The following is a 15,556-nucleotide window of genomic DNA, read 5'->3' as shown; positions in this document are numbered from 1 at the left end:
CCTGTAGCGAACCCCTGGCTTTCAGTAGCTGCTCCTGTAGCTGGGAAATGTGCTTTTTAATGTCTTGAATCTCCTTGGACAGTCTCTTAGATGGTGAATTGTTGTACTCTTCTTGAGAGGCCTAAAATAAAAGATAAAAGTAGAACTAGGATAGGAGAACATAAAAGAAGACTGCAACGCCTTTCATAGTTACACAAGCATACATACTTGAAGCTGTTCTTGTTCCTTTTGAAGCATCTTCTTCAGTATGTCCATCTTCTGGCTGTGTACAATGTTGTTCTCCTCCTAATATGTATATAAAACACAATTCAAACCGCAGTCTAAATAGTGTAACAATCAAATGAGCCGGTCAACAAACCAATCATGTATATATTAAGCTTACAAATAATGTATCAAGATAGCAAGTAACATAATTCTACCTAACGTAACGCCAGATAAATCCCAGAATTGCATAGTAACACAGATTTAGCTTTATAAACAACTTGTAGCGTCTGGTACCCGTGCATAAAGCACTAAAAAACCCTACGATCGTAAAGCAGACATTGTTGTAATAAATAAACAAAATCATCAAAAGTCAAGAAATCATGCAAAAGCAAAATGGTGTAATTTTGTTTGCAGTTTGTAGGAAACGAAGCCCAACAGAACACAGAGAACAAAAAACTGAATAAATGGAATCTAAACAAATTACAAAGTGCATAAAAAAAAAAGTTCACTACAAATTTTCTACAAATTCACCCTGGACACTTACCCCTACAAGAACAGGGCTGGTTATTCTGTCAAAATGCCCTGTAGTCCCAGGGGAGTGGGGGGGCATGATGTGATCCACCTCAGAATCAGAAAGTGGGATCTGAGGAGATCCTGGGGGACGACCTTGAACTGTAAGGGCTACATAGGAGCCAGCTGCGGGTGACAAGAGAATACACATGGTCTACACACACATCCAAAAAAATTTGCTTTTTTTTTTAAAATACTTCCTTTCATCCAAGATGAAAGTCACTGTGATTTTCTTTTTACTTAAAAAATATGTAGTTTTCTTTTAATATTTCAAAAACGGTCTTACAACAGACCTAAGCCAATCAACACCACAGTAAGAACTACTGTACCTACAAGTGTTGTTACTCTGAAATATACATAATTCTTAAATGACTGTTAGGGCCCCCTTTTTTGCACAAGCTGGGGTTAAATGCACTTACACTTTATGAGCTTGACCACTTCTAGATGATTAGAGTGTGTGACAAGTGTCCCATTAACCTAAAAGAAATTTGAAACGTTAAAAAATAAATAAATAAAGAAAATTTATATATGTGCATATTTTAAGTACATCCATATGGTGGCCAATAAACCATGGGAAATAAAACGATAAAAACCCTCCCCCTTAAAAACACAAAAGGATAAACATTTATATAAATATAATTTCATGAATCAATAAAAAAAAGGATTAATCATCTTCTGACTACAAACACAATCACACTCAGCCAGAATATAAAATAGAGGTGAACACTTAACAAAATTATTTACTTTTATTGATTTTTACTATTTGGCTTGGAGTTTATGGGGGGCATTTTTACTACAATTGTATGTTGCATGATGCATGGCATTAACTAGGTATCTATAAATGGCTTAACTTGACCTTACATATCAGGTACACACACACACACATTATATATATATAAACATACAGAGATTTCTGTTGTTAAAAGGCTGTCACATAAACGCAAAACAACAAAATTAGCCCAGGTCTTTCACAGGGAAAAACGTGTCTCTGACACTCAGAGGGTTGATTAATATTTTAACCTTGATTATCCGATCTCCTGTCTGAACTCCAGCACGCATGGCAGCTCCATCTAAAAACACAAACATCGGCCAGTGAAATTAAATTACACTCTCAAACTACTAAATAAATCAACCGAGAGCTACAATTTCATGTATTAGTCCTTTTAGTTTCTCAGTGTCAAGTGCTAGCTTTGTAGGACAAGAATACGGATCTCTAAACAGGGGTGGTTCACAATTACAGCAGCCTTATTAGACCTCCCATTTCCTTTATGATTCCCCATTGTTAGAAAGGACATGTACTAAGGCCCCTTATTTTGATTTCAATCGACCTTCAGTATTGAGAAATTTTAAAATGAGTTGATGCATAATTCCCTTATTTACATAAACTTTACAAATGCTCCACCAGAGACATTTACATGAGATTTAAGAGTCAGACGCTGAGGCAACAATAACCGCATATAGTAAATAACGTGTCCACCTAGCTGCAGCGACCTAATCAGCATTGTCCAAAGTGATATTTTAACGTTATTTGCTGGATCTTAACATCAAGCTTAAGAACCAAGCTCAATAAAATGATATAAAGGATACCATTTGATCTTGTAAATAGTTGCTTAAAATATATAGTTTTCTCTTATTGGAAACAAATTGCTGCCACTTATGACTTACCTTCCTTGACAGACTGAACAAAGACAGGGTTGTCTCCGCTTACTGTCAAGCCAAACCCATTCTCATCTCTTTGGATTATCACGCAGCGCTGAACTAAACCTTGGAGAAAAGAGGGTGAAAAAGAATCACTACACTGAACTGGTACATTTATAAAAAGCAGAAACAAAATGTGCTTTTTAGTACATGTCAAAGCCAAAATTAGCGTGGTAAATACAGTTTACAGCTTAAGGACTTTACCAAGCTGTGTCACAGAGATTAAAGTGATTGTGAGCTGCTCAAGACTTTGTGGACCTGGCAGACTAGATGGGTCAAATAGCTCTCATCCACTGTAGACACTGTCGTTTTGTGTCATTTCATATGGTAAGTAGTTTTCTGTTACAACGTATTGGCTAGCAAATATACCGTATTTGCTCGATTATAAGACGAGGTTTTTTTCAGAGCAAATGCTCTGAAAAATACCCCTCGTCTTCTAATCGGGGTCGTCTTCTAATCAGACCTCAAATAGAGGTCTGATTAGGAGACTAAGATCCAGATCCCCCGCACCGCTGCAGGGGACCTGGATCCTCCTGTCTCACCCCCCCCCCCCCCATCATACACACACTTACCGGTGCTTCCTGCTGTGTTGCCGGGGCAGCGGGTTGACGTCTACGCGATCCGCGTAGACAACGTCCGCTGCAGCCGGAAGGAGGTGTGGCTAGCAGCGGGGGTTGTCTGCGTCCGTCGCGTAGACCTTCCCCGACTGTCAGAGATCAGAGCTCCGGGGAGCTCTGATCTCTGACAGCCGGGGAAAGTATACGCGACGGACGCATACAAACCCCCGCTGCCAACTCCACCTCCTTCCGGCTGCAGCGGAACGCAACGTCAACCCGCTGCCCTGGCTGGAAGCACCGGTGAGAGAGAGAGTGAGAGTGAGAGAGAGTGAGTGAGTGAGAGAGAGAGTGTGTGTGTGTGTGTGTTAGTTAAATGGGGGTATAGGGTGTGTGTGTGTGTTAAATGGGGGCATAGGGCATTTCTGGAGTGGCGTTAAGGGGGCATTTAATAGAGCACTCTGCCTATATGGCACTCTGCCCCATAATATGCCTTTTAACCCCCTAAATGCCAGAGTGGCATATAGGGGTATAAGGCATTTCTGGAGGCAGAGTGCTCTATACAATGCCTTTTAACTCCCTTAATGCCACTCTGCCTCCTGAAATGCCTTATACCTCCCTTTATGCCACTCTGCCCCATAATATGCAATTTAACCCCCTAAATGCCAGAATGGGATATAGGGGTATAAGGCATTTCTGGAGGCAGAGTGGCACATAGGGGGTCAAAAGGCATACCATGGGGCACAGTGGCATATAGAGGGTTAAAAGGCATTTCATGGGCCACAGTGCCATATTGGAGTGGCAAGCCTGGGGGCAGATGTGCGTAACTGGGGAACAGGTTGGAAAATACAAGAAATAAAAACAAAAAAAATATTTTTCTCAATCATAGCTTTTATTAAAAAAAATAGTTTACATGAATTAACATTTACTGGTAAAACTTTTTTCCTTTGGGGTCGTCTTATATTCAGGCTTTTTCTTTTTTTCCTAAGTTAATATTCAGATTTTGGGGGGGTCGTCTTATAATCAGGGTCGTCTTATAATCGAGCAAATATTTCGAAATATATATCGAAACAATATTTTTTTTGTTTTTATTTCTTGTATTTTCCAACCTGTTCCCCAGTTACGCACATCTGCCCCCAGGCTTGCTTATTATAAAAAATAAACACTGCCAATGAGTAATTTCTCATCCAGAAAACAAATGACACCTTTTAGAGCTGTGTGATGCATCTGCAGCAGTTTAGTATTCCTCCATAATGATGGACTTGGACTGGTGATGTAAGCGATAAAGTCCTAAACTCTGCAGTTCTAAATGGTGGTGATTGTTTGAATGGATGCAAGAGTAAAGTCTTCCGTTAGTTTACAAAAGAGACTGATGAACCCTCCTCTACACCTACGTACAACATGAAAAGAGACCTGAAGGGACAGTTAAGTGCATTACAAACCAAATATAAATTAATAAGTATTTTGTAATAATCATTTTGACCTAAAAGAAGGGAAGAAAAGCGCCCCTTCTGGTTTTGCGCTAGTTTTCAGAAGAGGTCTTCTCTGGAATCTTGCATAAGCCAGTGCTGAAGCTGGCCGGAGGCAAGTATTTTGCGGGAGGGCATTTCTGTGCGGACAAATAGCTGTGGGCAAGAAAATAAAGCAAATACATTCTGTAGAATTCATCTATGCATTCGCATGCCAAGCAGTAAAAAAACAGGATGCACATGGAAAGGAATTCCGTTTTTCCTTTCGATCTCTGGCAGCACCAGCAAAGACATATACAAACTGTATCAGGGTGGGAAAAGTATATAAAAATAGTACAGACTATAAAACTTTTCTGCTGAACACGGAGTCCTCAGCAGAGGACAGATCAAGACACAGGTAGCCAAATTGCAGCTCTCGATCAGGGTACACCACCAATTCAGCACAGGAAGTAGCCATGGAATGGGTTCTGAGAGAACTATAATCTCAGAATCGTCTAAATAATACATGGACGGATGGAACACTTTCAGACCCCTTCTGGCTCCTGCAAACAAATTATCATATTTGCAAAATGGTGCAGTATACAGCCATCTCCTCATGTCCAAGGAGTGCACTACATTGTCATCCAAACAGGCACATGAAGCTAAAGCTTGTAATTTGCTGACTCTTCTGCAGAACTGACAGTCTGCAAACTGCAGTAATCAATGTAATTACGTATCTTTCCTTTCATCTCGTTGGTGGTTAAGTGGTTTTGATGTTCTCACAGCCTATGTTGTCGTCCTTTTGGTTGAGAACACGTGTTATTGTACATGTAGTCAGGAACACTGAATTGCTCCACACATTCGTCTACAGATTAGGAGCGCATGAAGATAAAGTAATTCGCTGACTCTTCCACAGACCTGACTGCCACCAAAACACAGTCTTCAAGGCAAGGTAGCAAAGAGAAGCTGAGGTGAAAGGCTCTAAGGAGACAAAGTGAGGTGTCTAAGGGCAATAGACAAGTCCCAAGAAGACTTCACTCTGTGTCAAAACCAACTACAATAAATATCTGTACCCAGGGTTATGGTGGTCAAATGGAAATTCCAATGAAAAACTTAAAACCATTATATGCACCGTAATAGTAGCTGGAGAGAATCCCTAACAAAATCAGAGAGAAGAAACTCCAGGGCCTTTTAAGTAAATGGTTTCCTGTCCTTTAACATTCACTGCTCTAGGAGCGTCTATGTTCTTCGCCTTTTGGTTCTGGACTGCAGGATCAGACTGATACGTTGATGGGTATTTCCCTCTGTAATGGCACAAGAAAGTTCATCTCACTTTTTTGTATGACATATGAAACATCCCCATTGGAAGAAAAGCATGTTGTCAAATGGTGTCCATAGTACCCAGAAATGAGGTCTCTAGGGCAGATCCTGAGGTTTCCACTTAATTTTATCACAGATAAAAATACATTTGGAATTCTATGTTGGGACCAAAGGTTCTTGAAAAGGTTGGAGTAGGAAATGTAAAAATAAAAACAACAAAAAAAACAGAAACAGGAAGTTCTACTTACCGAGAGCTTCTTTTCCCTGCCAATCCCTGGTGACACTAAGGATAGACTCCTCCTCCGTACCTGATAGGGCAGGACTCAAAAACTTTAAAAGGGCCCTCCCCTCCTACTAACACCAGTGAATACCAAAGACCACACAGGTAAAGCAATCTGATGCAACAAAATACATTGAAAAGAAGGGAGGGAACAAAAACGCGTCACCAGGGATTGGCAGGGAAAAGAAGCTCTCGGTAAGTAGAACTTCCTGTTTCCCTGCCATCCCAGGTGACACTAAGGATAGATTTACCAAAGAAGAAGGGTGGGCAAACTAAGGAGACAAAACAGCCTCAAGGACCTTCCGACCTAAAAGAGAGTCCTCCTGAGTCATCTGGTCGAGACGGTAATGCTGCACAAAAGCGTGGAGAGTCCGCTAAGCAGTCGCCTTGCAGATCTGGTCGGGCGAAAGACAACATCTTTCAGCCCAGGAAGTGGAGACTGCCCTAGTAGAGTGGGCACGGATCCCCACAGGAGCAGGTTGGCCGGCTGCAGAATATGCCAAGTCGATGGTTGCAACAATCCACTTAGCGATGGAAGACTTGGAGATGCTGACACCCCTGTTGGGCCCTGAAGAGGCCACGAACAAACGAGAGGACTTACGCAGGGGTAGAGTCCGTTCCAAATAGATGGTGAGGCATCTCCTCAGATCCAGAGTGTGAAGAACTTCTTCTTCAGCCGAGCCAGGAGCAGGAAAAAGGTAGGCAATACGATCTCCTGGTTCTTGTGGAAAGCCGACTGAACCTTGGGTGCGAACTCTGGCGGCAGAGAGAGAACCACCTAATCCGGGAAAAAAACGGAGAAACGGTTCCTTCATAGACAAAGCCTGGAGTTCACAAATCCGACGATCGGAAGTAATCGCTACTAAGGTCGGCTTCAGCGATAATAGATACAGAGAAACCGACTGAAGAGGCTCAAAAGGAGGCAATGTGAGTCTTCGAAGGATGAGATTCAGGTCCCACGGAACCATCCTGGTGACCGAACGAGGACGTATCCTGACGATGGCCTTGGCAAAACGTCTGATCACAGGCAGAGATATAAGCTCGAACCCGAGGAGAGCACTGATGGCAGAAATCTGCACCTGGATCGTAGAAGGCTGAAGTCCACAGTCGAATCCTTCCTGGAGGAAATCCAGAACAGAGGCAGAGGAACAGGAAGTTGGCAAAATCCCCTTGGAACAACACCAACCGCGAAATCTCTTCCAGATCTTAATGTATCGCAGAGAGGTAACCTTCTTTCTACTCTGCAGAAGAGTCTCAGCCACATGACAAGAAAAACCTTGCGCTCTCAGCAGTCCGCGTTCAATCTCCAGGCTGTCAGGTGGAACACGGCAGGGTTTGGGTGTAGGAACGGACCTTGATGTAGAAGGTCTTTCCAAGCTGGGAGCTTCAGAGGGGGAGAGAGACCTAGAGCGATCAAGTCGGAATACCAGACACGCTTCGGCCAGTCCGGTGCTATCAGGATCACGGAGGCGTGGTCCGTCTTGATCTTCTGTAGGACCCTGGAGATTAGGGCAAATGGAGGGAAAACGTATGCGAGACGGAAATTCCATTCCCGTGAGAAGGCATCTATTGCCAAGGGATGATCCTGAGGCCTGAGGGAAAAGAAGACCGGAATCTGAGCATTGTCTCTGGATGCCATCAGGTCGATCTCGGGCAAGCCCCACCGTTGGACGATTAGATTGAAGGCTATCGGATGGAGAGCCCACTCGCCGCTTAGCACAGGAGTTCTGCTCAGGAAATCTGCTTGAGAATTCAAAGTTCCTCTGAGGTGAATGGCGGACAGAGTCATGTGATGGGACTCTGCCCAAAAGGAAATCCTGAGCGATATACGGAGAAGCCGAGGACTTCTTGTGCCCCCTTGTCTGTTGACATAGGCTACCACTGCTTGATTGTCGGAACGAAGCAAAATGTCCTTGCTGGCGAGCAGATGCTCCCAGTGATGCAGAGCTCTTTCTACTGCAAGTAACTCCAGACAGTTCGAGGGAAGAAGTTTTGTAGCTGGAGACCAGAGACCCTGCACAAACAGTTCTTGATACGTAGCTCCCCATCCCTTGATGCTGGCGTCGGTGGTGAGAAGTACCTTGGGGACAAGAGACCATCTTTTCCCTGCGGCAAGGACTTCTGTTGGAGCCACCAGGAGAGGGAAGCTCTGACCTGCGGAGGAAGACAGACACGCCTGTCCAGAGACAATGGGTTGTCTTCCAGATGGTTGAGGACAAATCCCTGAAGTATTCTCATGTGGGCCAGAGCCCAGGGCACTGCATAAGTTGCGGAGACCCTCTTGCCCAGCAGGGACATACATAACCGTAAGGAGCTGCGGTGCGCAGAGCGAATTCTGCGTACTAGGAATCGAATCCCCTCTATTCTGGCAGTCGGAAGGAAAGCTTTCCCGGAGCAGGAATCCAGACGAAGACCCAGGAACACTAGATGTTGAGAAGGAATGGTGCAGGATTTGTCCCAGTTCAGAATCCAGCCGAGATCTTGTAATGTGTTGACCACCGTAGAAAGATGAACCCGAAGAATCTGCGCCGACCGGGCATGGAGAAGCCAATCGTCCAGATAAGGAATGACTGAGATTCCCTGGACACGGAAAAGGGCCGCCACGACTGGCAAAAGTTTTGTGAAGACTCTTGGTGCAGCCAACAATCCGAATGGAAGGGCTTGAAACTGGAAATGCTGGGCAGTTGAACCCCGAGGAATCGCCACTCTCAGGAAACGTTGATGAGACGGACGGATGGGAACGTGGAAATCTGCATCCTTTAGGTCTAAAGAAGCCCTGAAGTCGTTGAGGCATAAGGTGTCGAGGGTGGATCTTACGGTTTCCATCTTGAACCTGATGAACTGGAGGTCACTGTTCAAAAAACGCAAGTCTATGATTAAGCGAAGACCACCCAATCTCTTGGGGACCAGAAAAACCGTAGAATAAACCCCTTGGCCCAATTTTGGCCAGGGGACAGGAACCAGGACTCTGAGGCCTGACAACTGCTGAATGGTGGATAACAGGACCGACCGCCTTGCCTGGTCTGGAGGAAGGTGGGAGATCAAAAAACGGTCTGAAGGTCTGGTCCGGAATTGAAGTTGATAGCGGTGCGATACAATGGCTCTCACCCAGGGGTCTCGGGTGAGTGAGAACCAACTGTCGGTGAAAAAACGGAGCCTTCCTCCCACCGGAATGGATGAGACGTCATGCAGCGTTCTTGGGGTCTTGAAATGCTTTGGGGAAGGCGATCCTGTCAAATCTCCCCCTTCCACGAGGGAATCTGCCTCGAAAGTTTTGTTCTCTAGACGAGGGGTGAAATCTAGAACTATGGCCTCTAGATTGTCCCCGGAAAAAAGGCCGAAAGGACTGCCGTCTTTTCGAAGGAGGCTTTCGTTGAGGCATCCAATGCTTGTCCCTTGTGGTCTTCTCCAAAAGGGACTCCAGCTCTTCCCCAAATAAAGTCTTGCCCTTAAAAGGGATATTAAGAAGCCTGTTTTTAGAGGCATTATCCGCCACCCAGGCCTTAAGCCACAAGGCTCTTCTAGCTGCCACCGAAAGCGCCGAAGCTCTGGCCGTCATTCTGATGTTTTCAATTGAGGCATCACAGAGAAAATCCACGGCAGCAACATTCTTGAGGATAGTCTCCCAGGAGGTTTTGGCAGCAATATCCTCCTCGATCTGGGAGAGCCAAATCTTGACAGCTCTGGAAACTGAGGCAGAAGCAATTCCAGGTTTAAAGGTCGCAGCTGAAGCCTCAAAAGATTTCTTAACTGCAGCTTCGGCTTTCTTTTCCATATGGTCAGAAAAATGAGAGCCATCCTCAAGCGGCAGAGTAGTCTTCCTGGAGACCTTCATAACAGCAGTATCCACCAGCGGGGTAGCGCAAAATCAGCAAAGTTCTCATTAAAGGGAAACATGCGTTTAACCCGTCTGGAGCTGTTAACCCTCCTTTCTGGGTGGTTCCATTCCTGCTTGATAATGTCAGAAAGCACAGGATGAACAGGAAACGAGGCAGACCGCTCGGAGAAGCTGGCAGCAAAGAAAGAGTCATTTTTCTGGGTGGAGGCCTCCTCCAATGCATAGCTGACCTCACAGCAGAAATTAAAGTCTCAATTTCCTCCGCCGGGAACAAAAAAGAACTTTCCTCCCGGATCTCTCCTTCCTCTGAGGAACCTTCCTCTACCTCAGGATAATCAAACTCAGAGTCTGAGAACAAAGGCTAATGCCCCAGGAGAGCAGGGTCTTGTACTGTGGGAAGGTGATGATAGGCAGGAACAGGAACCGTCTGACAGAAGGCAGAGAAGGTAGACTGCATCTCTTCTTAAAGCCAGAGCAAGAATTCCCTACCCCCAGACGGCTCAGAATCCGCTACAGATCTCAGGCAAGCGGAGCAGAGTTTCTTCCTTGAATCCTGCAAAGCCTTGTGACACCCGGGGCATTGGGCATGTTTAGACTTCATAACAGCTTTCTTAGGCTTGTCCTCAACAGAGGGCGGCTCAGAATTATCAGGGGCCGACATGATGAAAGATGCAACAGCACCTGACCAAAAGAGAACAGCAGGAACACACACAGCATCCCAATCACTTACCTTCTATATATACAGTGAAAATGAGCTGAAATTAGGCTGGAATCTGCAACAGCAGAGAGTTTGGCGCCAAATTTTCAAATTCTGACCAAAACGAGGCTTGGAACGCAGAACCAGAAGTGCAGAAGCCCGAACTGGAAGACAGCAGACGCCATATTGGCCGAAGCCAGTAAGCCGCAACAGCGGCATCTAGCCGCTGAATAATCAGACCGGCAGGCGTCCCCGGCTATAGGAGGTGCCGGCAACCCGCTTGCATCTCCGGAAACACGGCCGGTGGAGCTGCCGCTAACCGTCAGGACGGCTGCCACGATCACCGCCGGGACGCCGCCACGGCCGCGATCACTACCAGGACGACGGCGCCTCCGCAAACACTGCCGCAACCAGGACAAGCGCTGGGCAACTCAGCACCAGCCATCAGGCTGAGGTGCAAGGTATCCCCCAGGAACGGGGGCTTAGCCCGGGGAAACGGCTCAACCTAGAGCCTAGAAAATAATAAAAGGTAGACGAGTCCCCTATCAGGTACGGAGGAGGAGCCTATCCTTAGTGTCACCTGGGATGGCAGGGAAAAAAACATATCCTCTGCTGTTGGGACTGGAACCAGAATCTTCTTTGCTTCCAAAACTTTACTAACGTCCCACAATAGTTCAAGTCTGGATGAATGAGCTGTAAGCAAAGACACCACAAATTGTCTGCAAGGCATCTGGTTGAATGTGACGAACAAGACGCAGAACTCATTAGTGATGTTTTCCCAGGTCGATCTGTGATAAAGAAGTAGTTTTCCTACAGGAGACCTGGTGTCAGAATTTTGAAAAAGGTTGGCTAAAGTCCTCTGGCTGAGTTCCTAATAAACGTCCCTTGCAGGGAAAAAGGTTTGTACTTGTAGTCTCTGACTTTCCTTCAATGGACGAAAGGAACTAAATTTAAATTAAGGTGGCTGTTTTTGTTGAAGCAGCCAGAATTTGTCTCCTGAAATTTAAAAAAAAAAAAAAAAAAGGAATGCCACAGACCCGATTCTTGGACCTGAATCAGCTGCCCACAATTTGGGCCACACATCTTTTTTGGTCCCTACGGTAAGAACTGATGTTCTAAAAGCCATAGGGATGGACTAAAAGTCACACAGAAAAATGAACTACTGCAGAAACTTCCATCAAGGTTCGCCTGAAGTCCTCATTACTACTTGCAGTCATAACCTCACTGAGCGGGCAACAGAAGCTGCAGCTATGCCAGGATGGTTACCAGTCGTAGTTGCTTTAAATTATTTCCTGATTGCTCCCTCTGCCACCCTGTCAGGTCAGAAAAGTGTGCTTTTAACCCATCATAAAGGGAACCATCTAGTTCCAAGAAAATATATAAATAAAATAAAAAAAGTTTACTTTTGTGAACAAGTCCTAAAATAGGCACTGTATCTTCCCAAAAATCCTGGCATTGAAAGTGTTAAAATATTACTATTTGAAAAATATATGGTTTCATGTGGTAAACTGAATTAGTCAGCTTTAAAGGATGTCCCAAATAGGACATGGGCCCAGGATAATCAGATCAAAATTCAAATTGAAAAATGCACACCTCCCAAATGTGGCCTTTAAGCCAGCAAACAATGTGACAAACCTATCACTATGCTCAGGAGATGTTGCTGAACACGTATTGGGGTGTTGTTTGACAGTGAAATATACCAGGAGTGAATTCATACCGGAACCGAGTATGTGTGGGGCGAAAAATTACTACTACAAAGTTTGACAAAGGATAGTAGTAGCATTAGTGCATTGGAAGAGTTAAAATACTAGTACTGAAATACCCTGGGGTGTCTAGTTTTCAGACACATATGGTTTGATGGGGTAGATTGAACTGACAGCTTCAAAGATGTCCCAAATAGGAGAATGGTCAAAATGGTCAGTTTTGAAATAGCAATATGCTACTTGTACCTACTGTACTATAATTTGCACAAATAAAGCAAAAAAAGAAAAACATCGGGTATTTCTAAACTCAGGACAAATATTAGAATCTACTTAAACGCCCTATTTGCGACACATTTTAGTCTCACTGTAAACCATCCTCAAGCAGGCGTTATGCCATAGGGGTTGGTAAGGTTTATTCCTTAATAATACAATATTGGGTACTATTACATTTATTCACCTGGATGATTATAAAGCACTGTGCCGTGGATTATTATAAAACTAGGTTATTCCAGTTTTAACAATCAATATGTCGCTGCACTGCGGAGGAATTTTGGCCCACTCCTCCATTCAGAATGCCGCAAAAAAAGTAAAAACAAATGAATAAAAAAAAAAGATGTACACTGTTCCACAAGCTGCCGCCCAGTGTGTGACTTAACAGATATATGAGGCATTGCTGCGACCGTAAACCAATGGAGCAATACACAAAGAGCATCGTAGGCTGTACCAACCCAAATCCTATCTGTTCCTCTGGAAGTAGATTTACAAGCACACAGTAACTGCACAAACAAGACAAATACAAGAGTTAGCTCCTGATACTAATCTTCGTAGTGGAAGAATTTTCACTTATATGTTGTGACAGCCATAAGCACAAGACAGGCACACAAACCTAGGGGGCAAATCGTATGTATCAGAAGCAGGGATCTGACCAGCCGTGAATATGTATATTCTTCCCGCTCATGTCATAACTTCACTGACAAGATCTTTCCACCTACCCTTATAGTTAATCTCAGAGGAACATGCCTTGCTCAATGACGGTGCAGTTTCCAAGTTTATCAGAGGCATGTTGTGTGGGATTGGAATATTTTTTGCAGTACCAGTTAGTACAGAGGCAAAGTATATAAACCAACAAAATATCTTAGAGAGTACAAGATCACAACATGTCGACTGCTGCAAATAATTACTCAATCACAATGTCACAAATCCACAAAATACCAAGCACTAGAGTATAAACAAACTACTATGTCATAAATGCATATGTAACATGTGTAGCTATAAGCCAAATAAATAGCAACTTAATGATTTATTCATTTTTTGGCACAAGTATTCCCCTTCCCATGATCCGCTATATATGAAACTAGTTTTCACAACATGAAAGCCTCTTGGATATTAGAACGCGGTACTGGCTGCGTCACATGTGATGCAGAGCGTAACCTAATCACATAAAAAACATGCGGCATCAAATGTCACATATTTGCAACAATACTCTGGCTTTGTGTAATGCAATTTTGATATAGGATCAGGCTGGCGGTAACCACCCCTCAGCCCAACTAGGAATTGCGATACCCAACTGTAGCGGACACGGGATCTACAGCAGCTAAATCATACTAGGAAAACAGGAACGAAGGACATCCATGTACGTTTTCCTGCTCTTCTGCTACAAGTAACAAAAAACTACTGTGTACACACATTGCTACGTACCCTACAGACAACACAAATACGCTACCTACAGAAAACACAAAAAGTGCAAAGTGTTTCTCCTTCAAATTGAAACAATACAAAGTACTTTTGCTTGAAAAGACTGAATAATTATCTTGAAGTAGAAGCTATTATAATGCTTACACTGACCTATCAACTTAAATTCACACTAGGCAAGAGCTATGATATATCCCTGCATCAGGATCGCTGACTAGCTTTAAAACAGCTCGCTCAACATACAATAGTTACAAATTGGGAGCCCCCAACGTACAGCTAAAACTACACATTATACACAAGTGACGCAATCATATTACTTGTCATTAATTATTTAGGCTGCAATTCCAAAATAAATAGTGATTTAGTGTGACATATAGTATGTTTCTATCTATCCTTAACAACCAGGAGTTTTTTTCTGTTTGTCTAGTCAGCACCATCACTCCTAACCTAACGTAGAATAATAAAACAGAATGAAAAATTAGCAATATGACACACACATACACAGTCCACCATAAACATAACTGCCAACGGCCCCCAGTTTTCAGTGACAGGTCTTTGTTTTGACTTCCTGTCCACCTGTGTTGAAGAACGTCATCTCTTAAAGGATAACAAAAAAGTTATGTTGATTCTATAGTATGCAATGGTTACTGGTTGTGTACCAATGTGTTGTTCTACAGCCCATAACTGGCAGCCACAAACACTGTAATAAATAATAAATAAATAAAGTGACCTCAAGTGCCCCCAGAAACAGACAAGCGCCCCCAGAAACAGACAAGCACCCTGCAATCTAGTGAAAGTAACAATAAAGTACTTTAGTTCACAATAACACTTCAAGTGAACACATCCTGCTTGTGTTTGTTTTTCCTTATGCAACCCACAAACACAAATGCATAGAGTTTACTTTGTTTACTTTTAGTTTTAGAGGGGTAAAGATACCCCACGTAAGGCAGAAATGGAGACATTGTGTTCGTAAAGGGCAATGCTTCGCTATCCGGTTTGTTTTGGTCTAGCAGCAAACTCCTAAGCTGCAGTGCTGTGTGGCCTTTCTTCCACTGGTTAAAGGAGGAGCATTGGGGCTACAGTCAGCTTTCACATATCGCACACTAGTGCCGCTTAGTGCCCGAGGCCTACTTACCGGCGGGTGGGCCTGATCGCATAGGGGAAACACGGGGTGAACATGCCACTTCACGAGACCAAGAAAGCTCCAGCATCCAACAACTTCAGCGAAATACGTCGGGAGAACTGCGTCATCATCTGTGGACCACGGCTTCATCTGCCGGGGACGCGCACCTAGACTCGCGTCATCTACAGGAAGGGCAGGCGCTGCTGGATATCGCGCAATGGGAGATGGGAAATCAGTATATTCCGGAAGTTAGAGCGGGGTTGAGGCTGTGTTGGTTGCGTGTGTAAGCAGCGGGCGCTCTGTGAATGGAACCTTAGCTGTGTCGGGCATACATACATACATACATACATACATACATACAAACATACACACTCGGCGTGGGTAGTGAATACGCTGTACAGATTTGTGTCCTTGCAGAATTTGTACAGA

General features: G+C 44.1%; 1 protein-coding gene across 1 annotated transcript in view; it reads right to left on the bottom strand.

The window, feature by feature from the left end:
* Positions 1-15,295, bottom strand: part of ARHGEF12 (Rho guanine nucleotide exchange factor 12) — an 81,280-nt gene extending 65,985 nt beyond the window's left edge. Inside the window, exons 1-7 of the mRNA XM_053451503.1 lie at positions 15,140-15,295; positions 2,440-2,538; positions 1,795-1,844; positions 1,194-1,251; positions 749-900; positions 208-285; positions 2-121 (exon numbers count right to left, since the gene is read on the bottom strand). Of these exons, the coding sequence (XP_053307478.1) occupies positions 2-121; positions 208-285; positions 749-900; positions 1,194-1,251; positions 1,795-1,844; positions 2,440-2,538; positions 15,140-15,215 (633 nt within the window). The 5' untranslated portion in view covers positions 15,216-15,295. The remainder of the gene's footprint in view (position 1; positions 122-207; positions 286-748; positions 901-1,193; positions 1,252-1,794; positions 1,845-2,439; positions 2,539-15,139) is intronic.
* Between the last annotated feature and the right edge of the window lie 261 nt (positions 15,296-15,556).

The sequence above is a fragment of the Spea bombifrons genome, chromosome 12, assembly GCF_027358695.1.
Source record: "Spea bombifrons isolate aSpeBom1 chromosome 12, aSpeBom1.2.pri, whole genome shotgun sequence".
In the NCBI taxonomy this organism is placed as follows: domain Eukaryota; kingdom Metazoa; phylum Chordata; class Amphibia; order Anura; family Pelobatidae; genus Spea; species Spea bombifrons.
This window is presented reverse-complemented; position numbering and strand designations above follow the sequence as displayed.